At 35.9% G+C, this 27305-nt stretch overlaps 2 protein-coding genes across 3 annotated transcripts in view; one reads left to right on the top strand and one right to left on the bottom strand.

Annotated features, from left to right (window-relative positions):
- CENPP (centromere protein P) overlaps window positions 1-27305 on the bottom strand; it is a 318318-nt gene that overhangs the window by 254927 nt on the left and 36086 nt on the right. The gene's annotated exons all lie outside the window — the stretch shown is intronic.
- On the top strand, window positions 1072-25261 carry OGN (osteoglycin). The gene is made up of 7 exons (XM_084635188.1): window positions 1072-1241; window positions 1898-2150; window positions 9581-9677; window positions 13028-13186; window positions 15411-15613; window positions 18138-18233; window positions 18885-25261. Exons 2-7 carry the CDS (start codon window positions 1980-1982, stop codon window positions 19050-19052), a joined length of 894 nt encoding a protein of 297 aa, XP_084491314.1. The 5' UTR covers window positions 1072-1241; window positions 1898-1979; the 3' UTR covers window positions 19053-25261.

The raw sequence follows: 27305 nt of genomic DNA, 5'->3' as shown, positions 1-27305 counted from the left end.
GTCTAAATGAAAAGGGGAATATAACTTTGTACTTTGCCAAAAACGTGTTGTTGTTTTTTTTGCTGTATGTTTTTTAAAGACTCAAAAAAGCAACTTTGCAAACTTTAAAGTCAGTCATCTGGTTCCCATTTACCTTGACTGCCAAAAATATATAACAATTAAAAGGACAAAAAAAGGTATGCAACAGACATTTAGAAAACTGGTGCTCCTCCTTCATATCTAAATCATAAGCCTTGATGCAAATTACTAAAATTCCTCAATTGCTAATATAGAATTTCCCCAAAACAAACATTCATTGTAAAAACATCTTTCCAACAAGTTGTCTAAGAAGTCACTGAAAATACCTACTTTAATGAATTACCAGACTGCAAATTATAAGATATAGCCTCCTAAAAACACATAAATTGTATATTTTTGTGTTAATCGTAATATCACTAGGAGAAAGTATCAAAACGGAAAGTACAGAAAAAGTCTGAATCTGCTAATGCTGACAAACTTGCATTTCATGTTTAAAACTTGGACCTTCTCTAAATACATGTTGTAATGCAACATTTTACTGTTCATAAATGTTACTAATATTGAATACATATAAAAGCGGCAAACAGTTCTGTGGCTCCACTACATGCATCTGACAAAATGGGTATTCACCCACGAAAGTTTATGCTCCAATACGTCTGTTAGTCTATAAGGTGCCACAGAACTCTCTGCCGCTTTTACAGATCCAGACTAACACGGCTACCCCTCTGATAGGCCCAAACATATGTACTCTATCTTTGTCTCAGTCAGAAAGCAGCTCCTTTGTCTCTTAGCTAAAATATTAGACAAAATGAAAAACATATGACTTGATACATAGGTCTTCATTTCATAAATTAATATTTTATTTAATAAAAAGAGGTGAAATGATTAGGTATGGTAGAGCAATACACATTGAATATGACCAGTTTTAGTAGATAATATTCCAAGTTAGATGAACTAGACTGATTTACCACTTATTAAAATTATTCTGAGTACAACCCCCTGCTCCAGAATATTACCTCTCACCCAAGGGAAAGAATGCTAGCACAGCCTTCTTTACCTCATGGGAAGTGTTTAAAGCTGACAATCTCTGAAGTACTGTTCGTTTCAGCATCTTGGAAATAAACCACAGCTTTATTCTCTTATTCAGCCACATGGGATTAATGCATAGATAAGAATATCTATACTGAAGAAAATCACAGGAAAACTCAAACTCTGCTACAACGGTAGGTGTTCTTTTGTAAGAAAACATCTTAATCCACAGTTCATCTAAAACAGTTTTAACTAAAGTAACTACTGTATCGATTTCATTGGGAAAGTACAGTAGAAACCTTTCAAGTTTACTTAGAAACTTATTACTTCTTGCTTTTTTCAGTAAGGGGTACAACTAAGTCCTCTCAATTTTAAAAAAAATTATACACATTTTTGTTTTGTTCATTTTCAAATCTAAAGTTTCCATAAACAAACGACCACAAATTTCTTATTTTAAGTTAGCTTTGAAAATCATTATTTTGAACTTCAAAATAAGATTCGGTCTTTTTGTTTTTAACAATTCAACCACATGCTTGCCAAGTATTTTAAATACTGTTTAACAAAATTTTCTGGCTATCAAACAAAAATGAAAGAAATATGATATCTTGCTAAATGTAAGTGACGACAATGAGGTTAACATTGCCTTCATTATTTGGAAACTAGTAAGCTTTTATTTATTACTTTTTAATATATCTTTTGCTGTTAAGTGCAGATTTTTATAGGGCTAACATTTAATTAAAGAATACCAAGAGTTAAAAGTTGATCCCTGTTTCTTATGCGTTAGAAATCCCTGCCAACAAGTCCTCTAGGCTTTAAATATTGTTTTGACAGATTGCATTTTTATTTCCAGTCACAAAGAAAGTGTTCTCGATAGTCAACACTACCATTTCTTCTCCAGCTCAGAAAAAGCCAGACACATTTTCTCTGCTAAAATGACGACTTTCCAGACTATGGTTTTTTTATTTTTCTTTGTGCCTTTGGTGAAGTTAGTACCTCCAATTCAACAAGAGTCACTCAATCTTTATGAGTATGATACAGACATTTTCGAAGAACTGTTTAAACAAGATTATGAAGACAAATCCCAGGATGCAATAAAGAAAAAGGTATTTCATTTATATTATAAATTAGCTATATAATCTTTTAAAAACTAATTCATTCATAATGCTTGTCAGGTTATCAGATGCATGTATACACATTTTACAGAAAACTCTTGAAATGGTAGGGAAAAGGTGGATCACCTAAAAATTGAAGCAAAGCAAAAATAGAATCACAAAAGCTTTCTTAACTATGGTTTTCATTAAGGGTCTGAGAAACCCAGAGAATATAGGCAATCACAAAATTGATGGCTGACACACCATTCTTAGATCCCTTATCCTGACGTGCCCAGGTATTTCAGAGGTCTCAAAAGGACATGTCATGTCCAACAGACAACAAGGTGAGTTAAAGATTGAAAATCAGGATGTAGTTAGTCTTAATTCACGAGTTTTGTTTGTTTGTTTTGATATTATAGTAGCATTTGAAACACTTTCATGAAAGTATGTACCGTATATGTAATATGTCATCATAAACCATAGCAGTTCTTTCAAGCTGGAACACAATCAATTGTAATATAATGCCGCTTTTGTTTTTTTAACTGATGGTCTGTAATAGCTCTGAGCAACTGTATCCTACCAAGCAACACTAGGGAGTCCATTGCAATATCAGTACTCTGTTTGCGTGGGCTGAGGGGGATAGAGAAGAAAGTGTGCACTACAACACTCCTCAGCACCCCCTAATGACAAATTGTGAGTGATGCTACTGTCAATCCTGATGCCCAGGAAGTCAGGTACTCAACAAGAGATATACTCAAGAAAAGGAAGGAAGATTTAGTACGAAGTGCCAACCTAAAATACAAATCTCATAGTTCTGTTCAGACTACTCATGAATGGAGCTAAGAGGTGAGAGTTCTTTTGATATGCACTATGCATAACTGGGTTTGAAAAAAAATTAAAGAAGTTTATGGAGCATAGGTCCATCAATGGCTATTAGCTAAGGGTGTCAGGGACGCAATCCCATGCTCTGGATGTCTCTAAACCTCTGACTGCCAGAAGCTGGGTCTGGACGACAAACGTGAACCACTTGATAAGCTGCCCTGTTCTGTTCATTCCCTCTGATGCATCTGGCACCGGCCACTGTAGGAAAACATGGTATTGGATTAGACAGACTATTGGTCTGACCCAGTATAGCCATTCTTATGTACAGCTGGGATCACACAGGCTGAAGGAAAGCTAATTTGTTTAATTAATGCTTAATGCTAACTGCCAGAGGAAAACTTCCATGGTATGTATACACATTTGCAGTGGCAATTTCCAAATATTAAGAGGCTTTTAAGTTATTTTTTACTTAAGGCAAGCCTAATTGCTAACTATGAAACTTATTTTCTAACATAAGCAGCAAAAGAGGGCGAGTCAGCTATACCAGCTCAGAGAATGCAGTAGTGATCACAGAATCATAGAAACGCAGGGCTAGAAGGCACCTTGACGGGCATCAAATCCAGCCCCCTGCACTGAGGCAGGACCAAAAACATGTAAATCATCCCTATTTGGTGTTTGTCCAACCTGGTCTTAAAAACTTCCAATGATGGGGATTCCACAACCTCTCTTGGAAACCTATTTCAGAACTTAACTTTATAGTTAAAGTTTTTCATAATAGTTAGCCTAAATCTCCCTTGCCGCAGATTAAGCCCATTACTGCTTGCCCTACCTTCATGGAACTTCAGTCTTCTTTTCTCAAGGGTTTTTTTCATAGGTCCGATTTTCTAAACCTTTTATCATTTGTTGCTCTTATCTGGAGACTATCCAATTTATCCACATCTTTCCTAAAGTGTGGTGACAAGAACTGCACACAGTACTCCAGCTGAAGCCTCCCCAATGTTGAGGAGAATGAGACAATTACCGCCCATGTCTTACATACAACATTCCTGATAATGCACCATAGAATATTAGCCTTTTTCACAACTGCATCACACGGTTGACTCATGAAATTTGTGATCCACTGTAACTCCAAGATCTTTTTCTACAGTACTACTACCTAGACAGTTATTCCCCATTTGATTTTTCCTTCTTTCGTGATGTACTTTGCACTTGTCTTTACTGAATTTTATCTTGTTGATTTCAGACCAATTCTCCAATTTGTCAAGATCATTTTGAATTCTAGCCCTTTCCTCTGAAGTGCTTGCAACCCCTCTGAGCTTGGGGTTATAAGCATATTTTTCACTCCATTATCCATATCACTAAAGAAAATATTGAATAGTACTATACCCATCACTCACCCCTGTGGGATCCTACCAGATACACCCTCCCAGTTTGACAGCAAACCATTGATAACTACTCTTTGAGAATGGTCTTTCAACCACTTGTGCACCCACCTTAAAGTAATTTTATCTAGACCACATTTCCCTAGATTACTTATGAAAATGTCATGCAGAATTGTGCCAAAAGCCTAACTAAATTCAAGATATACAACATCTACTGCTCCGCCCCGTTCACTAGGCCAGTAACCCTGTCAAAGAAGACAATTAGGTTGGTTTGGCATGATTTGTTTGTGACAAATCCCTGGTAGCTAGTCTTTATAACCCTATTATTCTCTAGGTGCTTACAAACTGATTGTTTAATAATTTGTTCCAGTATATTTATTTCCAAGTGTCCAAGTTAAGCTGCTTGTCCTCTTTGTTTCTCTTTTTAAAGATAGGTACTATGTTTGCCCTTCTCTAGTCCTCTGGGACCTCATTTATCCTCCATAAGTTCTCAAAGGTAATTGCTAATGTTTCTGAGATTAATTCAGTTAGTTCTTTCCGTATTTTGGTTTGCAGTTATGCCTTTAATATTGCCTTTTTGAGAAACTGCCAGATATCCTGAACTCCGTTATCCCTTAGATTTTCTTCCCATGGGATCTTACCTGCCAGTTGTCTAAGTTCATTAGGTCTGCTTTTTTGAAGTCCATTGTCTTTATTGTGCCACTTTCACTTCTTCCTTTCCTTAGAAACATGAAATCCATTATTTCACAACCACTTTCAGCCAAATTGCCTTCTACCTTCACATGTGCAACTGATTCTTCCATGTTGGTCAGAATCAAGTCTGAAATGGCTGTTCCCCTGGTTATTTTGTCTGCTTTCTGAAACAACACATTCCAAAAACTTATTGGAAATTTTGTGTTTTGCTGTACTACTTTTCCAACAGATGTCTCAATAATTAAGTCCCCCTTTATTACCAGAACTTGTGTTTTGGATATTTCTGCTATTTGTGCTAGAAATGACTCATCTACCACCTCTACTCCATCAGTATAGGTTATGGATTGCCGCAATTGTACAATCAAGTCTTATCTTACTTGTTTTTACATTAATTCCTCTCACTTCATCTTTCTTCCAATAGTTCAGCTGTTAACTTAAAGCATACAGTAGATCTTTGCTTTATTCTAAATTTGTGTGAATCATTTCTATATCCTGGGTTTATTTGGTTACCATAGTAATGAAAGAATAGTTGTCTTTTTGCAATTAAAACATTGATTCACACAACAAAAGGACTGGAGACCACTTAAACTAGATGTATGACAAACTGATAGCTACCTAAGAAGTCAACAGCCTTTACAAAATTACTGAAAAGACTAAAGCTTAATATAAGCAGGCAAAGCATCAAATGATATGCAATTTTAAATTATTTTGATAAGAGGCAGACTACTTCATGACCATAGAGCAAAATGAGAAGGCATTTATGTAAATGCGGGAAATGTCAGCAGTTATGTATTTGACTGATTCAAATGCCCAAATCAAATTCCATATACACAGTGCATATAATTAAGCAAAGCTATACACCACTCTGCATAATAAAGTTTTAGGAATGTAGCTAGTCATTATTTCCATCAAATCAGTTTTCCACAGACAAATTTTTCCTTGCAAGAAAAAAATAAAATAGTTCCTTATATGCTACAATTATGTCTAAATATGTTCCAAAATTCCAAATAAAAAAAACACAAGAGGTAAAAAAGATCAATAATTTAAAAGGCCCAATCATTTGTGACTATTTGCTTCCTGACTATTTCTACCACTGAACCTAATCAAAACATGCAACCACATTTTTTTCTGGCCTATCACTTTTGTACATGCCCAATTGAAAATCTGGTTTCATATGGCCAATTTCAATCTGTAGCAATGTATTTAAACTCAGTTATAAACAGAGAATACTGATTTTTAACAGGAATGCTAACAGATCCTTACTAAAGCGGTGTAAGTGACCACCACTGTAAAGCCTTTCTTTAAAGTGAATATAGTATATTCTTCAGATGAGCATTGAGATGAAAATGATTATAACATTTATTATTTGAAACCATAACATACTGTATGTTATTAGCTTTCTCTTTGGATGCACAACTCCATTCTGTCAACACAAATACTAAATTAGAAAAAAGAAAAAATGTCAATCCTTTTTGATTTAATTTAATTTTCACAATTAACTCTTATCTCCATAAACCTGCATGTACATATGTACTGTTTTACCTACAGAGTCAACTAAGCTTAATGTTCTACAAAAGAAAGAATTTGTTTTGATCAACAACTATTACTTAAAAATTAAAAGCAAACACTCAGAACAAAGGGGGCAGGGCTTATCAGCCAACAAAATGAGACAGTTCAGCGTGGAGTTCAGCTTTGTCAGTGGGTGTGTTTCCAGTTTTCTGTTTGTTTTTTGGAACAGTTAAGTCTGAAAAGAGGATCAAGGAGAACTCTAGCCCTACCATGGTGCTTCTTTAACAGGATGGACTAAACCAGAGTAGCCTAGATGCTACCAGTTGATTTTTAAGAGGAAGGAGGGGAGGAATCAAGTAACTTGAGACCCTACATTTTTCAAAGAAGGAAAAATGGAGGCAAAGGGCAGGGCAGAGATTGGGCCATGACTATTTTCATAGGTTGGGAGCAGGAAGAGGAGCAAAGCACAAAGCCAGAGCTCTTTTAAGAGGAGTGGGGAGATAAGGTACAGTTGGGGAGCCTTCTGTGCATCAGGGACAGCAACAAAGGAGATGGGGCCCAATATAAAATTGGTTATTGGGTGCATGGGGCCAATTAAGTTATTTAAGGAAGAGGAAGGACATCTGAAAGTTTCAAAGAATGACTTAAAAATGGGAGGAATAGGGGCAACAAACAGGTTCATGTAAATTCCAGGACAGAGAATGATACCAAGTAATGAAAAAAGAAGAATGCTAACTCAGCAGTTTAAGATGTGTTCATTATATCTGTGTAGCACCATGAATTTTTTCTATTATAATATAATTGAAGTTCATAATAAAGGTTTGAAGATTAGTTTTTTTAGGATGTGTGTAAAGATATCAATATTTCATTCACATTGCAAGTTGTAATTCACAGTTATTGTTACTCATATCAGCAGTTTTAATTCATTAAGGCTTGGACTAATTATAAAAATTCTCTGAAGTGAATAACTATGATGAAGCCTATTAACTTACTGCAATTAACTAATGACAACCAGGATCAAACACTACCTCTTTGTGTTTAAAATAAACTTTCAGCTATTTGGAGTGACCCTTAGTGTGCTTCAGAGCGTTGAGTTAGTGACTTTTCAGAGGGAGGAGAAAGTTGTCAGATGGCACCAGATTTTATATGTAAAAAAGCAATTTCTTTTTTAAATACTTATGTGCAAATCTTGCCTGTGCCTCCATAGCTTCAGTCCTTTTTGGAAGCTGCACTAATGTGCAAAAGGGAAGGAAGACAAAATATAGGAGTAGAGTCAAGGATCTTTCTTAGAATCACAGAACCATAGGGTTACAAGTGACCGCAAGGGTCATCTAGTCTAACCCCCTGCCAAGATGAAGTATTTGTTTTGTCTAAACCATCCAAGACAGATTGCTATCGAGCCTCTTTGGAAAATCCCAGTGAAAGAGCTTCCACAACCTCCCTAGGCAGTCTGTTCCATTGTCCAACTGTTCTTACAGTTGGAAAGTTTTTCCTGAAATTTAATCTAAATCTGCTATGCTGTTGTTTGAACCAACTGCCTCTTGCCCTGCCTTCTCTGGTGAGAGAGAATAACTTTTCTCCATCTTTTTTATGGCAGCCTTTCCAGCATTTGAAGATTGCTATAATCTCCCCTCTTAATCTCCTCTTTCCAAACTAAACATGGACCAGTTCTTTCAGCCTTTGCTCATTTGGCTTGCATTCCATCCCTTTGATCATCTTGGTCGCTCGCCTCTGGATCCTTTCCTGTTTCTCTACATCTTTTCTATACATGGGTGACCAAAAATGGACACAATATTCCTATTGAGGCCTAACCAGAGCCAAGTAGACCGGTACTATCGCCTCCCATGGTGATTTGCATGCTATGCCTCTGTTAGTGCAACCCAAAATTGCATTTGCTTTTCTTTTTTTTTTTTTTGGCAACAGCATTGCATTGCTGACTCAGGTTGAGGTTGTGATCCACCACAACTCTCAGAACCTTCTCAGCAGTGCTGCTGCCAATCTAGTTATCCGCCATTCTTTATCTGTGCATTTGGTTTTTCCTCCTTAAGTGTAGCACCTTTGTCTTTGTTAAATTTCATTTTGTTGCCAATAGCCCTTTTCTCCAAGTTATCAAGATCCCTTTGAGTTTTGGCTCGATCTTCCAAAGTGTTGGCAATTCCCCCTAGCCTTGTCTCATCCGTGAATTTGATCAGTATGCTTTCTGTTCCTACATCCAGTTCATTAATAAAGCTGTTAAACAACACCAGACCCAGCAAAGATCCCTATGGAACTCCACTTGAGACCTCCCTCCAACCAGACATCATTCCATTAATCAGAGACCTCTACCAACTAAGCTAATGGAGTAACTAATAGCAATAATATGTTATCTTCCTCTATGTCAACTAGTCATTACTGAGGGAATGACACACACTTAGTCACCAGGTTAAAGTACCTTGCTGAACTGGGGCAAATATCTGGAAGGGGATAGGTTTGGAAAGTAAAGTTTACATACACTTGATAAAAGATGTTAGCATGTTTAATGTTTCAGGAGAAAAATTCTCACTGACTTTTTATTCGGAAGAGTATTTTATTTTACTAAGACTATTTATGTACTATATATAGATGGTCTCAGTGTATTAGGATTGTTATCTATTTGCAAATAGTCTTTTGAATGCTGATGTTTAAGGCCAATTTAAATCTAGTCAATTTCTAAGATTAAGTTAAGAGCAGTTTCAGGTATACTCCTGTTTCATAGTCTCCTCCTCCTCATTATTTGTTGTTTTATAATGTTTTCCTATTATTTAAGAAATGCTTCTCTTTCTCCTCTCTGTGTACGAAACCCACAAACAAAAGGGGAAACTGGGTATATATCAAATGCTGTCCAAATGCAAATAAACAATATTTTTCTCTAATTCCTTTCAGTTAGAAGTATTCATTATAAGAATAGCAAGCAGCACATTTTAAACAGTAGTACAATATTAAAGTTTGACTTTAATGGTTTGGTTTAATGGTTTGCCTTTCATGAACTCTTCATTTTTATTACCTTTGTTCTTACAGGGAAAAGATGACATGATTGTTTCTCCTGACTCTAACACACAGCTGGAACTGCAGAGAGATGAGAGTGTACCTAAAGTACCACCAACCAAAGATACAGGTAAGTTATAGAAGTGTTACAATATTAAGCTTCCTAAAAAAAATATTTCACATTAAAAAAAATAAGAGTTTAGTAAAGGAAAACTGCATATAGCACTCATCTTTTCATTCATAAACAAGGTTTTCATGAGCTCAGTGGGATTTCTGCTAACTCCAGTGTGAAAATTTTAAAGAAGCTCCAGATACATTCTGAATACATGCAGCCCAGTTTATCTGATGCTCCTATCACATCCTCTAGGCAAACACACATATTGAATGGTCAAATGAAAACATAATAAAGCTAACAATATGAACTAGACAATCAGGCAAACATAAGGTAACTAATTCGTGTTGAAGTGAAACGTGCTCACCGCAGCTTGTATGAGGTGAGTCTTTTGCAGGCTGGCCAGACATAAAGAGATATTACCCTTTAAGGACTCTCTCTCAACAATAGGTGAGGGGAACAGGGACAGGTCAGTGGAGGGGTCACTGCCCTTTCTGCAGACTGGAATGTAAGGAGGGTGTTTAGAACCCACACACCCACAGAGGAGCTGTCTTTAACCTGGATCAGGCTGGCAGCTCCCACTCACCACCCATAACATTTGCAAAATAATTGGATTTCTATACGGCCGGCTGTAGGCATTACTTGTAGTCGCCCTTTTTCTTGGTGAGCTGGAAAGGTATTTTTCCCTCACCACCAGATTGTCCAAGACAGGGTGGGGTGATTTTTTTTGCCTTCCTCCCAGTAGGTCTGGGACTCAGTAGGGTGTGTGTGTTTGAGTTTGGGGGTGGGGATTAGGTTATAATGTCACAACTTCATAAGTAATAATTGTGCCAGATATCCAGCGTAGATAACTGTTATGGAACAGATACAGTTATCAGATAAAATGGACTGGCAAAGGATTTGAAAGAAAGGATCCCTTACGGACCTGTGTAAGAGGGAGTATTGGGACTCCTACATCTGGAACAGCAGGTAGCCAATACCTCTCCTTTTCTAGCCCCACAACAGGATGGTTGGGACCAGATTGTGGATTATGTGGAAGTGATTAAGGAAATAATCATGACCTGAATTATACAATTTATTGCAGGGTTCTTTCAGCTATCTTCAGTGAATAAAATTGCAGTCTAATTACACCACATCCATTTCCTGCTGTCTATTTTATGGCATGACTAGACAACGGGTGAAGTGAAAAAGTAGAGAGACTTCTATGGAGAGCTATCTGCTCTCAGCACTTCAACTTCAGAGAGGAGCAGACTATGTCTGTACTGTAGCTAGACAGAGCTTAACTTGACAGAGTTTATACATTACAATCAATACCTTGAAATGCATCCAGAAATTAAGTAGAATCCAAATTAATTTGGCACAATACACTTCACAAAAGGATCACCGTTAAGGTTTCCGCAGCTACATTCTCCATTAGCTCAAGTTTCCCAGTAGTTTTCAAGTGTATCCCCACAAATAGCTTTTCTGTAATTAACCATGATGTGATCCACATGTGAAAGGAAAATATAAATACAATAAAAAATAATAAAAACCCCACCTCCCTAAAAACACAAATAACCCCGCCCCCAACTCCTTGCCAAAAATAAAATAAATTAAATGAACCACTCTTGGGTACGACTTCTATCTAGAAATCCAGGATCAAACAATGATTTAACAAGACCCTCAAGTTGCAAATCTATAAAAATCTTTTAATCAAGGAATAATTATAGCCTCCACCATCTACAGGCATTTCCCCAGCCAACCAACATTCTCTGAAATGAATCATCTGCCAATTAGTTCTCATCCAACAGTGAGCAAAGCTAGGAGTACACCCTCCAACTCCAATGAAAGAGTCATGCACTGCTTCTCCAACCACTACACTATTTCCTGTATTCACATACAAAATGAGCAAGAGGAGTCTAAGGGTAGAGATCTGAAATCACAGGCAAAAGACTGAATGCAAGGCTAATGAATGGGGTCCAGTATTAACCTCAGGACCCTTTCAATGGAAAGAAATAACTGAAGACTTACCAATTCTCAGCTTGCCCATACCTACCAGCCATTTCATCAGGACTTCATTAGTTATGAGTATCAAAAACTGCCAATTGATCTAGAAGGAACTTCTTTGTTAGGTGGACAGCAAAAAGACAAGTATCACCTATGCACCAGATCCAGATATATATAGAAGATGACTAAAAGTTTCAATACCACAAAGAGTTAGAGATTAGAACTAACAAAAGTTGTAGCACAATTGAATTCAAAGCTGCAACATTAACTTTGAGGCAAGGCCTGAATATTCCATGATTTCATGAATGTGCAATTTGCCTTAGCATCCTTTGCTACAGAATTGTGCTCGAGAATCCAAATATTCTCCTGTTCTTATACATGTCTCTTTCCAGCCTTGAAAACGCAAAACTAGAAATTGATAGTTTTCATCTTGAGAATATCTGAAATGAAAGGTCAAAGGCACAAACTGCCCCATTATAGCAAATGAGTTTTCTGAAGCCTAAAGATAAAGTCAACATCAACATTAAGTATTTCACTGCTAATTAATTTAGCAGACACAACCAGTAAATGGACATTTCCCTCATTTCCCAAAATGTCTCCCAATGAGCCAAAAGCGCCAAGTATTTCCCTACTCAACAAAATCTTCAACTTTACCTATACAAACTTCTAAAATGCACTTATGTTAATATAAAAATCTTTGGCACAATGTAAATTAAAACAGCAGTGACAATGTAAATACAATTAATAAAGTCCTAGGATATTAAATTCACTTTTTTCATTTAATAAATTAATTCATTACCTATATTTTTCGATGTAAATCAAACTGGCCAGCAATTTCTAATCTGCCACAGGATACAAGACTCTTGAAGTATTTATGTACAGCTTGTACAGAGCACATAGGCCATGCTCATAAGATGTAGGGTGATTTATGGTCTCAGTCTTTGACTGGTTCACATGGAAGCTTTTGCTTTTCTAAGATTTTTTTTTCTAACGTAAGTTCAACTTTGAAAGCAATCATTTTTAAGGAAGGCGAGTGACATTACAATCAGTTATGCTGAATGCTTACACAGCTGTAATGATTGCAAACCAATTCAATAACATAGCTGAGTAACTCTGATAAATGGTGCTTCAGGAACAGATTAGAAAAAGGAAGCTAGAATGTGTAAGTAGAAAAGTGCAATCCTCAATACAAGGAATGTTTTTTCTAAGAGAAAGGATTTGATGACCATGACATCTTTTTTGACCATACTACCTTGAGAACAAATATATAAAATCCTGAAAGACGACAAACCTTAACTCAGTGAAATTCTATGTTTTGTATTAAAGATTGTCAATCTTTTAGCTTTCTACTGACACAAGAAAATCAAATTCTTTGTTTGCAGATTTGGCCACTTGTCTGCTGTGTGTGTGTTTAAGTGGATCGGTATACTGTGAAGAAATTGATATTGTTGCTATTCCCCCTCTGCCAAAGGAAACAGCCTACCTTTATGCACGATTCAACAAAATAAAGAGAGTGGCAGTCTCAGATTTTGCTGATATTCGTAAGTATATTTAGACTTCAATCTTTTTGATTAGGTGATATGTGCTTATAGTTTAAAGTTAAATTCTTCCTTGCATATGGAATGGGGGGACGGTGTCAATACCAAAACAAGATACATTTCATATTCATTGTTGAACTCCATCATTGCATTAATATGTATTATATATAACACACTACTATTAGAAAAGAATTGTAAAAGCAAATCTGAAAACCTAGCTAAGCCTAACCTATGGCTGGCGGGGGAGCGAGGGGAACATAGTTGTATGTATAAGACAAAGCTCCCAGTCCAGATAATATCAGGATGTCTGGTTACCCTAATTCACAAATACCACGAACCACATATTTCAGAGTAACAGCCATGTTAGTCTGCATCCGATGAAGTGAGCTGTAGCTCACGAAAGCTTATGCTCAAATAAATTGGTTAGTCTCTAAGGTGCCACAAGTACTCCTTTTCTTTTTATGAACCACATAAGTAGTGTTGTGTCTCAATCTGGGCTGTCTTAAAGGAACCATAAAGTATCACGAGGAATTCAGAGAGGCAAAGAAAATATACACTTTTATTTGTTTAAACCTTTTTCTGTGCTGATTGCCCCGCTCTCCCTAACTAATTAGTAGGGACATACAGCAGAGAAACCTGGTCTTAACTAAAGTTAAGCATGTCACCGTTAATGCAATGCTAAGTGTTTAAATTAAATACCAAGCTCTCAAAAGTAAAGAAATTCTACAAGTTAAGATTTCTCTTACACTGTCAAGTCAATCTCTTTGTTCATATGCAGTATTACCTATTCTCCTCTTTGTTGAAAGTGACTTTAAAAGCATTTGTCTTAAGAACTGGGCTTGCTCCTTTTTGTGATTCTTCTGGAAACGTGAAGAAGGCCTGGAAAGTTATTTTACTTAATTTTTTTTATGCTTATCTTTTACCGTAGAAATTCAAGTATGTTCTTGGCTGAAAGACATAATGACTATATAACTTAGGTGACAGTACTAAGGCCAACAGTGTAGAGAGAAAAGAGAGGGGATTTTGTCAGACTTTAAAGACTGCTTTTGTTTCTACTTACCTATTTAACTTCAATGACTAATTAACATTTGGAAGGACATCTTTGTTGTAAATTCACATGCCTTTTTACTTATATTCACCCTATCAGGGGATAGAATAAACCTCTTGGAATCTGTGTGTTCAATTAAAGTGAACATACACATCAAGGGGACTGAATTAACGTTACACAGGCAGCTACTATTATGGCATTTCCAAATTTTGAGTGTTTAACTTGGCAACCTTATTATTCTTTTAACAGTTTTCTTCAATGTAATTTCCTTATTTTTTAAAACAAACAGAAAAAACAGAAACTACATCAAGTGGCACCCTCCTGACCCCCCACATAGGTGGTCATCTGGAACAGGACCCTTAGATCCACAACACAGACCTCTATCACTTGAGATAACAAGTAACCAATAACAGTAGTAGGCTTTTATTCTCTGTGTGGATCAGCCACTAATTGTTAGCCTCTTTACAAACCTTGAGTGAATGTGTGTGAACTGAGAGTTTTTCAGATGCTCATATCTTGACCACATTTGGGTGGATTTCCACAGGGACAGGAGGCACATCCCTAAAACCCAGGCAACTTCTGTGGCAAATTTCAAGTTCCCCTCTAAAGGATGGAGGCACTAGAGCAGGGGTTCTCAAACTGGGGGTCAGGACCCCTCAGGGGGTTGCAAGGTTATTATATGGGGGGGGGGTCACAAGCTGTCAGCCTCCAACCCAAACCCTACTTTGCATCCAGCATTTATAATGGTGTTAAATATATAAAAAAGTGTTTTTAATTTATGAGGGGGAGTCACACTCAGAGGCTTCCTATGTGAACAGGGTCACCAGTACAAAAAGTTTGAGAACTACTGCACTAGAGCTTCTCAATGAAATGGTTAGATTTATATAATTTTAACTGGGCAAAACTACTTATTTTTCCATAGCCTGGCTCTTGGCAGTGGCTGAACTGTTTGTTTTGTTTTGTGTTTTTCAGCCTAAGGCATTTGTGGAGAATTTTAGCCCAAACAATTAAAGTTTGAGAAAGTTATAAGAAACTGAAAACAGGGACTTATGACGCAAAGGGTTAGGCAATCATATTTATAAGCATTTCTACCAGAGCCACTTATAATAGGAGTATATTATGGTTTACTGCATTTTACATACCATGAAAAATAAATTTTTTTGTTTCCTTTATATAAAGCTACGTTAAGAAGAATTAATTTAAGTGGAAATAGGATAGAAGAAATTGAAGATGGTGCCTTTTCAAAGCTTCTGTTATTAGAAGAACTTTCACTTGCTGAAAATAAACTGATAAGACTTCCAGTTCTGCCCCCCAAACTAATTACATTTAATGCAAACTACAACAGAATTAAGAGTAGAGGTATCAGAGCAAATGCTTTCAAGGTAAGTAACAGGTTATAAAAATTGGAGTAATTTACATAAACTTAGATAAATAACCATTATCATAGATGTAGTGTTTGTTAAATATTTGTAAACTTTACTGTAAGACTCTGAGCACAGGTATAGGAGGTTTTTCAGATTTTTAAAACAGCATGCTTTTTATTTAAGGTATATGGAACAACAGCAATGCTCTGCTAATTATGCAAACAGTTTCATTTTAAGTCCAATTTTGCCCTCCTCACTTCTAAAATCAACATAAAAAAAAAGTACATTTGGCCTCCAAATTGGTAGGTCAGATCAGGGGCCAAGGCAGAATTTCAATTTTTTTTTTAACACACTAGGAAGTGAATTGGACAGGAGCTCCTGAAATAAGACACTCTTAAAAGAGTTTTTATCCTAAAAGATTTGAGGAGGACCAACAACCTCTCCAAGCCTTGTGGTACTTCCAGAGGAAATGTCCTTCCTGAAGACCTCAGATCTACAGAGGAGGAAAATGACACCCTGGTCTCCCACAGCTACCTGTGTTCTTTTTCAGTACCTCCCTCCTCCAGCATTATAGATGTGAGTTCTGTAAGAAGAGGGCTTTGGAAGAAAATCTGATTATCTGCAAGAAAGAACAATTTTCCCCTACCCACATGACTCAGGAGGCCTGTTAAATCTTAAATGAGCTTCCATTGGTTCACCCCAGGCCTGAATAGCTTATTATGGTTTGTCTGGGACTAAGAAAACTACTAATGCTGGGAATTCTGAGGATCTGAGGAGTATCCTAAGAGTCTGTGAAATGCAGGTAGGAGAAGTGAGAACATGGAGCTAAGCATCTTCAGGTTTACTAACAATTCCAATAAGGCTCTTAGTGAAAAATACTTGTAGCCTTAACTTCACCTTACAGTTTTTGTATGGAAATAGTTCTGTAGCTATGGAGAGCTATTACATTATTACATAATAAGCTGTGATTACATAACTAAACTCAACAGGGCTTGATTTGATTCTAATTGTCAATTTGTATGTCAGGTTGTTGGCACAGCAACCCAGAAAAACATGATATATGGCAAAAAGAGATTACTCAAAATAGAAGAGTCAGTGAAAGCACCATGACACCGGCTCACCCCAGTAATGATCCAAAATTCTTCACCGCAAGAAGGACATAGCCCACTTTGGTATTCAGCTATAAGTATGGTTCTAGAAAGTGGGGGAAAACATTAACAGAGCAACAACCAACAATAATAACAAATCATTACAATCACAATGTGAAGCAATATTAATTGGTTTAATTCCCAAGGAAGGTTAATACTAGAGGATATTTTAGTCACAGCCACATTCAAACACTCTTAAATAAAGCTATGGCATTAAAGCTTGAAATTTAATAGAACTTGTTTTATTAAACTTTTCAATCTCTCAAAAATGTAACAAATCCTGTTCAAGCAATTTCTTAGTATGTTACAGCAGTGGTCCTTAACCACGGGTACATGTACCCCGGGGGTACACAGAGGTCTTCCAAGGTGGTACATCAACTCATCTAGATATTTGCCTAGTTTTACAACAGGCTACATAAAAAGCACTAGCTAAGCAAGTACAAACTAAAATTTCATACAGACAATGACTTGTTTATACTGCTCTACATACTATACACTGAAATGTAAGTACAATATTTATATTCAAATTGACTTATTTTATAGTTATATGGTACAATTGAGAAAGTAAGCAATTTTTCAGTAATAGTTTGCTGTGACACTTGTATTTTTATGTCTGATTTTGTTAGCAAGTAGTTTTGAAGTGAGGTGTACCTTGGGTACACAAGACAAATAAGACTCCTGAAAGGGGTACAGTGCTCTGGAAAGTTAAGACCACTGTGTTAGCGTATTACATACAGTACTTCCAACAAAAGAACATTCATATGGGATGTCTTTATGGACATATAATTAGCCAAGGTATGTATTCAGAAGAAAAATGCTGATACCTATTGTTAGACAGGCATGTGAGGTGGGTGGATTCCCTGGCTCTGCCCCCCCCCCAGTTGGAACACCCCCCCCCCGTGCTTCCCCCGCACCCAGAACCCTGCGCTACCCCCTGGTCGGAGGAGCTCAAGGCCAGCCGAAGTCCTGAGCTTCCCCCCGCCTGCCCGCTACGCCTTCCCTCCCCATACCCGAAGCTGCCCCAGGGAAAAGCGTCTCATCCGGAAGAAGCTTTTGATATCCCCCATGCAGGATCCAGGGCGGTATGTGCTACTAAGCTTCCTGGGTTCAGCAGTAATCTCTCTGGAGTCGGGAGAGATTATCGATGAATCCAGGAAGCCGAATACCACATACTGCCTCCTCAGCCACCCAGGAACCTGCACGGGGCATAATATAGCAAAAACTTCTCCTGCCAAACCCCACAACCGGGGGTCCAGCAGCAGCACCGGGGTGGCTGAGTCTCTCCTGGCCTTTTATACCTGCTGCCCATGTAGACAGGCACAGGAGGAACTGAAATACTGACAGTGTAATCAAGGAAAATCAACACTAATTTTTTTTTCTCCTCTTTTCTACAGAAACAGACCAATTTGTCATATCTCTATCTCGCACATAATACACTGGAATCTGTACCTCTTAACTTACCAGAGAGTCTGCGTGTTCTGCACCTTCAGGTCTCAAAGTATTTTTTTGATATTGTAGGGCACAGATAATGATTTAGCTAAAATAAGACCACTCTTGCTTTCTTTCATTATTTGTTTTCAATTTGGCTCAAACTGTTGTGTTACCATCGTCCAAAAACATTCCACTGAAAACTAAACATTAGTACAGACATGCACCTAACTATACTTAGCACCATAGCACATGTGCTCATCCTATCTCTGAAACATTAAAAAAGCAATAAAGTAGTTGAGACTTCAAATAATTCTTCAGAATAAAGTAAAATAGAAGGTCTCCTAGCCACTAAAGCTGTTTGGTGGCTGATTGTAACTGCAATACTGGAATTTGTCACTACTTTGTCTATAAACACTGTTGATTTCTCTATTTCAAGGGCAGTCCCCGGCCACAATGAGCAATAGAATAACCCTTTGTCAACAAAAAGTACTAGATTTCAGTACCAATGTAAAATTACTGCTTAATAACTGCACCCATAAAATAAACCCTTTAGAAGACTTAAAAACAAACAAACTTAAGATTCAAACACAAAAACAATAAAATAAAAAACCAAGAAAAGGAGAGACAATTAATTATTTGTAAGATTCAGATACTTTCATCTAGGTTTTGATGCTGAAACATTTTCAAACTATCCTTGTTTTGTTTTGCAGTTTAACAACATAACCTCAGTCACAGATGACACGTTCTGCAAATCCAACAACACACGTTATATCCGTTCACGTATGGATGAGATAAGAATGGAAGGCAACCCAGTCATCTTGGCAAAGCATCCTAATGCTTTCTCTTGCTTGAAAACACTGCCTGTAGGAACATATTAACAACCACTATCTATTAATTATACATGCTAAAAACTTAAGTATGGGAACATATGATCATTCCTGTTCCTTTTTTAAATGACTATCCTTTCCCTTGCTAATTATGTTTTTCTATATACCTAATGAACTTTTAATCACGTTAAAAATGTGGTTCTAGTCTGAAAAATCACCGTGTAAAAACAGCATCTGCTCACTTGACAGACCCAATACTACTTGTACTTTCAGATTCATGTAGGTTTATGACAGTGTCAAAAGTATGGGCTTAAACCTGCAACACTTACTTCTGCACGTATCCTTTACTCATAGATATCATTCCTTTAGCTTCAGTGGTTTAATTGCAATACTCATATGAATAAGGATTGCAGGATCAGGCTTTAAGTTTGAACTACTATATTCATACTAACACTGCAAAGCAAACACAGCTGTGAGAATGTTATTCTGGCTTGCACATCAGCAGAATTGTTAATTAAGTTCCAAGAGACAGCCACCCGCAGCACCTCAATTGCACGTTGGAAGCAATGGGGTTGCACTGGTGTAACTACAACCAGAATCTGGCTCAAATCATTTCAATTACTGATTAAAATCCATGACCTGAAAAAAGCACAGATTCACTCTAATTCTTTGTCTTGATCAGGAAAACCACTGAGTTTAGATCAGGCTTCGAGCAGGTGAACTTTGTTTTTCCTTTTGGTAAACCAAGAAAGTTTCAACTGGAACTCTCTAAGAAAAAATAAAGATGGACTTGTACAATGTCACTTTTTAGAATAGAAGCCATAGTTCAATTACTGGAAAAATGTAAAAAAGAGACACAGAAAACTTTTTAAAATGCTTAGGAATAAAATGCAAAGTTGGTTCTATCTTAAACTGTAAAACAGTATAAAAACCTAATACAATTATATTACCAACATGGTTTTATCCTTTTAGCTTTTTTCAGATACAAGCAATACAAAGGGACATAGTCTCATATTAATGCTGGGGGCTTTTGACTGACAGTTCAGATTAAAATAAAGATAACTACACCCTAAAGATATTGATTCTGACTTAACACAAATACACAATTTCAGATTTCTTTTTTTTTTCTGTTTTTGTTTGTTTGTTTCAATAGGAATTTGCACAGTCCTCATTTGGCCCAGCAGCTTCATAAATACAAATGTAGAAAAAAACCTAATCACTAATACTAGACTTATTTTTCCTGGACCAGTGATATATAAAAGGAGCTTGCTGAAATACAAAAAGTTCTCAACTTTATATACAAATAATAAAATAGTAGCTATTTAAATTTCAAATACATAATGGTATTTCACTTTGGAATCACTGTTTTTCCTTAGTAATACGAAGTCAGTTTACAGTAACAACTTTTTTTTAAATCTCCAACCTAAGTAAACAATAATATGACAGTGCTTGCATTATGGGCTATTATAACCTGCTCAACTAATATAGTTGAATTGAATATTGTTATGTGCTCATTAAAAGCCTGAGGTACTGTTGCTATGCACCTATGAAAATTGAAACCTAATAGGCTTTTTAGTGGTGTCAAAATCAAAAATTGTTTGGCTGGTTTTAATTTTCTTGGAGAAGAAAGTGATTATTTTATTATAATTATTTAAAAAATAAAAATAAGCCAGAAGATATTTTTAATCTTGAATCCATAATTAAGAAAAATCACAATCACACTTGCACCAGTATTGTTTCATTTTTTTTTCTTTTAAATCCCCTGACATTTTGAAAACTAAATCTATCACTCTTGTTGGGGTTGATGAATTAACTAGCAGCTAGAACACTTGATTTTCATTTTCCATTTAAAAAAATTACCCGAGTCATGAAACTCATATGCTTTAAAGTTTTTAATAAAACATAAAAGAAAAACAGCCACCCCACAGCAGCCACAATTATATTCCAAGTCCAAGCCAAGCTGATGCTAAAAGGAAAAAAGAAAAACATTTCTTTGTCCTAGTAGTGGCCAATGTATAACAATAGCCAGTATAAGAGTAATAATATTGCATATGTAGCAGGCCCACTATATCTTCATCTCATTCCAAACCTTGATTAGTAAAGAAAGCTCTTTCCATACATAAATAGGACCAAATAACAATGATTGCTTTCCTATGAGAAAATAGGTTTTTATACATATTAGAAAATCTGGAGAACAATCTCTTTGAGATTACAACATTCTTATGTTAAGTTAAATTTTGGAACTGTAATGTTTGACAGTGTCACTTTAAAACAACTGCATCTGCATATTTATGTTATTCATTTATTCACATGCTATAAACTCACTGGGAAGCCAACCAAGTACACTGCTCTTTACTTTCTTGTGATAATTATTGATTGCTTGCTTTAAAATCAGACACTGACTACATAACTATCATTGCATTGTCAGTTTAATATTTTACTGCAATCAGTTCTTATATCACTTAGTTTTAAATACAGTCTTATCAACTACATAACATCCATGTATAGTATACATTTTATGTGTACAAAATTCAAACAAGCTTGATCTTCCAGTCTAATAATATGAAATTATTATGGCTCTTAAACAGAAAGTTCTATAAATGAGCAACTAACAAAAACCACCTGTGACTGCTTCAAACCCCAAAGGAAATATTTGTATGGAGACTATCACATATTTGCGGCATTTACTAAAAACAAACTGGTTACTTGTGGCAACCTAAGAAGCTGACTGTTCCAAATTCCTTATCAGACATTTGAAACAAATAAAAAACTGCCCTCCAAACCACTGTTTTAATGTCTCCCAATTACTAATATTTTATTGCCCTCCAGCAAATCATCAAAACAAAAACCTCATCTTCAGAGTGGTTCCTCATATGACAATAAAACACAGAATAAGCAACACTATCATTATTTCCAAATGTGAACCTATAACAAAAGGCTTCAGTGTGATACTGTGCAAAGTCATTTGGTCATTACATGCGTACAAAATCTAATACAACAGACAAAATGGTGATGCTCTATCTAGGCCCATAGATTAAGATGTCTATTGTAAACTGAATATCCATCTTTATTTTTAGTGTAGGTGTATCCTTTTTTATTTTCAGTATGAACAGTACTATTTTAACCACTGCTTGCCTACCCTTTTGTGCATTAATAATAAAGCAAAAAAATATACCTTAGCAGGCAAGTTATCATTTTTTCTGCTGATTGTTTGTGATGCCATTGAACTGCTTGCTGTCTCTCCTATATCAGAAAACATCACTTATACGTCTGGTAAAATTATCACAATGTTGTCAAGAACAAGTGGTCTCTAAGTCTCTTAACAGGTCTATACTCATTAATCATGCTTGGTAAAGTTAAAAGGGTACCCAAAAAGTATGTTTTTCTTCATCCTCTTCTAATAATTTTTTTCATAGAAAGGAAAGTAACTTTAGAATCATTACATTTGTCATATTGATGGACAAAGTGTTCCATTTGTTGTCTTTACTACTTATTAGTTAACATTAATATTGTGCATCATAAACTCCAAGAATTGAAGCAAGAAAATCTTTTCTGTCCTTTATTTTCCAAGATGTTCATTAATAAAGTCTTTTGCATGTAATATTCAGGGACTTAGAGAAGTGAAAATGGCTTTCAAAAGGATTAAGATCTGAGGTAGTACCTTAGTGAGATGTCAGGGTTTTAATATGTATATTTACCAGGCTTCTAAATGAACCATATGCCTAAATATGAAAACTACAAAAACTTTTTAATGAATACATTTTTGGTCAAAAAAAAGTATTTCTTCATATTCTGCTAATTCATTTGAACAAAATGTGTCAAATTAATCTGTGATGTAACTCTACTGAAGTCAATGATTTATACCAGATATGAAATTGGCTTACTAGGTCTGTCTTATCAGTTTCTCTTAATTATCCATTTTAAAACTAATCTTTAATGAAAATATTCTTTCAAGCAGAATTGTATGTTTTGGAAAAATATAAGGGTTAATTCACAAGGAAATTAATAATTATTTTGAAAGCTAGCTCCAAAAGGAATTGTAGGACCAACATTTCCATATGAACTTTGGATTTTTCATACAAGAGGCATGCTTTTTTTGTGTCTTTCTAGGCATAATGGAAAAAAAAAATCTTACTTTCAGATGACAATATGTTTAATAGCTCAAAAATCTTTTTGTGTAAAGGGCCACAATCAACTTATGTCATAACGCTTAACATTAAAAAATTGCAAATTAACAAAAAACCAAACACAAAACACGCAAAAACAATTGTGTTCTCTTTGTGTTTGACAGCACTTTGTCAACAGTTAGTTTCACTATTTCCATGCATAAACATTTAGTAAAGACATAATTGATTATGAGAAGTCCCTTAAAATATCAGTGTAACAGAAATAGACGGGGAAAAAAGCAAGTTACATTGTGCAAGGTCCCTTGTCAGATAACAGAATTGTTAAAGGCAATTTTAAAATACATCAAGTTGACAGTATCTCTTTAAATGTTAAGTTTTAAGCTTTAAAAATGATCAACTTAAAATAAGAATGCATGTAGCTCTATCATTATTCAGTTACAAAACATGGGAAGAGAAAAAGATCACTTTTGCCGGTGTTTTTAAAAGAGTTGTTTCTTAAAACAAGCATAATAAGTTGCAATTATTTTCAAGCCTGCCCCCTTTTTAACTTCAAAATGGATTTTAGAATGAGTGACATTTACTGTAGAAAGTTACTATACTCGTGGAGTTTACATACTTAATGGCTGCTATCATGGAATTTACACACATGAACTAAGGACCAATAAAGCATCATTGCAGCTCCTAGCATCAGTGATCCATATGCCCTCATGTCTTCCCCTACTTCCTTCCTTCTGCTTCTTCATATAAGACCCCATTGAGGAACAGGAATAACTGTGTGTACAGTGATCCTAGGGATTAGAGCACTTCAGGGTTGCATGATCACTCAATTGCTAGATCAGCTAGTGATGGCAAAGATTTATTTTTCATATCATAAAAGATATTACTCTTTACCCAGCACATTCTTGCTCTAGGACACAGTTAGGAAATCTCCCTATGCATCAGAAAATAATTGGGTTACAGATCATCTCCATTGTTACATTACAACTGAAAACAGAAAAGGGTACAGTATTTCATGGTGGACAGTAGATATCTGAGCATGATAAAATTACCTCAACATCACCAGGAGCAAATGGCCCACCATGCTAGTATGTCCAGTATCACTCTTGCACTGTACCTCTGAGCATACCTCGGAAGGGTTCTGCACTAGCTGGTGTTAGGGGGCTTATTCCTTCACCCACTTACTTCCCTGGTCCTTCTCGCATGAACAGAGAGCAACAATACCCGAAGTCCAAAGGTGCAAACAATTCGATGTTTATTGGGGTGAACTTCCAGCAAGCATGATTCCAGTTTCCTTCCTTAGTATCCTCCTTCCCAGCTCTGACACCACAGAGCCTTACACCTGTGTCCCTGTTCCCATTCCTACCCTTAGCCAAACATGATTCCAATTTCCTTACCCCCATTCCCTGTTCCCACCCCCTCCCACCCACACTCACTCACTTCCTCATTGACTACAGATTATATAATAAAACTTGAGTTCTGCTTAGCTATACCTTAACCAATCATTTTCCTGAAATTTAACTAACCAATCCTCACATATTGTAACATGATTATGTAACCAGTTATATCCCACCACCTTAATTAGTTTACACCCAGCAAAATTAATTATACAGCAGACAGGAACAATCACAGAACCAGAGAGATTATATAGACAAACAATAGCAAAGTGGGAACTATAATGAAAAAACAATACAGAAGTGAGGATTTCACATCCCAGCTATTGATAAGTGAGTTCTTGCCAGACAGGATGCTATCAAACTAAGTTTCCTTTTACATTTTCTAGGCACTTCCTTTTCTCTGGAGGTGATAGGAATACAATTCTGTCCTGATAGTGCCTAACAGCCCAATAGCACCTTATTTCAATGTGACTAGTTTGGAATGTGAGGATGTGACTGTTCGCTTCCTAGCTTATGGCTGCCTCTGCTGCTTAGCCAAAGGCCTTAGCCTAAGAACAGGGCCTCAGACTGTCACAGTAAGAGAAGGCCCTTACACCAGCAGACAGTGATTTTGATTCTTTTATACCACTATAATTAGCCAAGTGATAAGAATACACCTAAATTCTTAGAGTATAGGCCTTTACAGACAGGCCTGAATATCTATATCCTAACAGCTGGAAGAATATTAGCAAGGAACTTCCATGATAATATCAACAGCCTTTACTGTACATAAAATGTTTAACAAGGGAGGATAGATCATATTTTAGCATGTTTAGTCAGTTAATTCTATTACTAAGAGATTGAATGATAGAATTTGGAGGTCACGTTGACATTTGGAGGAAAGTCAATGATTGAAAGCTTTCTACACAACCCTGTTAACAGGAGTTAGGAAGAGCAACAAAAACAAAGGAGTTGAGCATCGCATGAGCAAAAACCTCTATGAATGTACTGGAGGAACAATACAGAACAGTGATGTGAAAGAGTGTGTTTCTTAAAACAAGCATAATAAATTGTAATCATAAAAGAAGATATTAAAGGAGTAAAAATTATGCTAAGTGTAGGGAAAAAGTAATGGGGCAAAGCAGATTTTAGGTATTGGATGAACTGAAGTTAATTCAGAGAAAATTACTGTTCAGGAAAGAAAGTCATAAAAAAAGAGGTGGTAAAACTGATTTAGGGAAGTATTTAAGAAGGTGAGTAATGTACTTTATGTATAATTATTTTTATAGTTTAAAAATTTTACAATGATATTTATTTGTCATCTTGGGGCTAAGAAAAAATGTTAATAAGTTAGTTAAATGAGTTTGGCATATGCCTACTGTAGTTGTGCATGTTGAAATAAAAAAAAACAAGGGAAAAGCACTGTGTGTTCATTCAAATGCCTAGCACACTTATGGACACGAATAAAAAATAAGAAAAATCAATTAGAAATACCTCTAAGAGGGTTCAGGCTATTTTCTAAGTCAAGAAAAAATATTCTCATGGCCTAAAAGCCATCACACAACTTTATTCAATGGCAGAACATCCTTTAAAAAGTTGGAAACTTCATCTAAAACCTTACATTTTAAAAAAATAAAGTAAAATTGTATTACCATGAAAGTTCCATGGCTTGTAAGAAAACTGTACAGGATCACAGTTCACTTTTACAATTCTGTTCAATAGCACCTCTTTCATAGCAAAGTCATAGTGATTCTTGGATCTTTTAATGAATTTAAGCCCCTACTCTCTCTTGAACCATGTAATATCAAACTAAACTAGTGTTAACCTTACCATACATAACCCCTCCTCAGATACCTTCTCCATAAATAAATCTTAATTTGCTATCTCTTCATTTAATGAATATGTTGTTTTTGTTTAGATAAGTTCTTTTCTGTTTGCTTCTTCATGGCACTACAGACAGCTATTTTACTGGTTATCAAACTATGCTATAATTATGTTAATACAACAATAGTATGTACCTTCAAATACAGTACTTAACATTCAGACCTTGAAATTACTGTTGTGACTTTTTGGTATTTACTATTACTTATACGATATTTTTATTGTCTAAGACCTCTGACAAATAAAAAATATTACAGAAACAAATTGGTTTATATTTTGCTACAGAACTACCCATGTTTTTGAAACCTTAAATTCTCAGCTGTGAACATGACTACAACATAATTTATCCCGCATTAACAGATAAAAGTGGGACTGACAAAATCTGTAATCATTCTGTCAGAATCTGCAATCTTTCCGCTGCTTTGCTGAGCTGATTTTTGCCTCAGTATATATGCTTATTCCACTTTCAAGACACATTTTAACATCACCCCCCAGGCTAGTAATCATGCATATATCAACAGTCATGTCATCCCAATATAACTATGTAAAATAAGTTGTAAAACATCCATAAAAATGGGGAAAATTTGACTCAAATATTCCATTTTTTCTTAAATTTTCCATTGGCTCTTACTGTTTTTTCAATAGACTACACATGGGCTGAAATCCTCCAGCTTTACCAAGGACCAATGGGAGTATTCCTGAGCAACAACAGAATGAAGATAGATCATCATTTGAATATCAGCTTCAGGGTTAGATTGTGTATAAATGACCACTTCAATTTGTAAGCATGAAAAATACCCTGCCAAAAAAGAGGAAGTCCTTCATCTGTATTCAAGTTGTGTAGCTATTTCTTTGGAATCTTCTCCTTTCCTGGACTACAGTGAAAGATTCATGTCTGGTACGAAGAGGTTACTCAATTTTTT

The sequence above is a fragment of the Lepidochelys olivacea genome (assembly GCF_965140295.1).
Source record: "Lepidochelys olivacea isolate rLepOli2 genome assembly, chromosome: 7".
Taxonomy (NCBI): Eukaryota; Metazoa; Chordata; order Testudines; family Cheloniidae; genus Lepidochelys; species Lepidochelys olivacea.
The sequence above is the reverse complement of the archived record's forward strand: the minus strand, read 5'-3'. Positions and strand labels throughout refer to the sequence as shown.

What these genes read in the sequence shown, in the direction of transcription:
- OGN (XM_084635188.1), top strand. Translation starts at nt 1,980, where the DNA reads ATGACGACTTTCCAGACTATGGTTTTTTTATTTTTCTTTGTGCCTTTG. An exon ending in ACCACCAACCAAAGATACAG is followed by an intron (nt 9,678 to 13,027) that starts GTAAGTTATAGA and finishes CTTTGTTTGCAG; the next exon opens with ATTTGGCCACTTGTCTGCTG. An exon ending in TCAGAGCAAATGCTTTCAAG is followed by an intron (nt 15,614 to 18,137) that starts GTAAGTAACAGG and finishes TCTTTTCTACAG; the next exon opens with AAACAGACCAATTTGTCATA.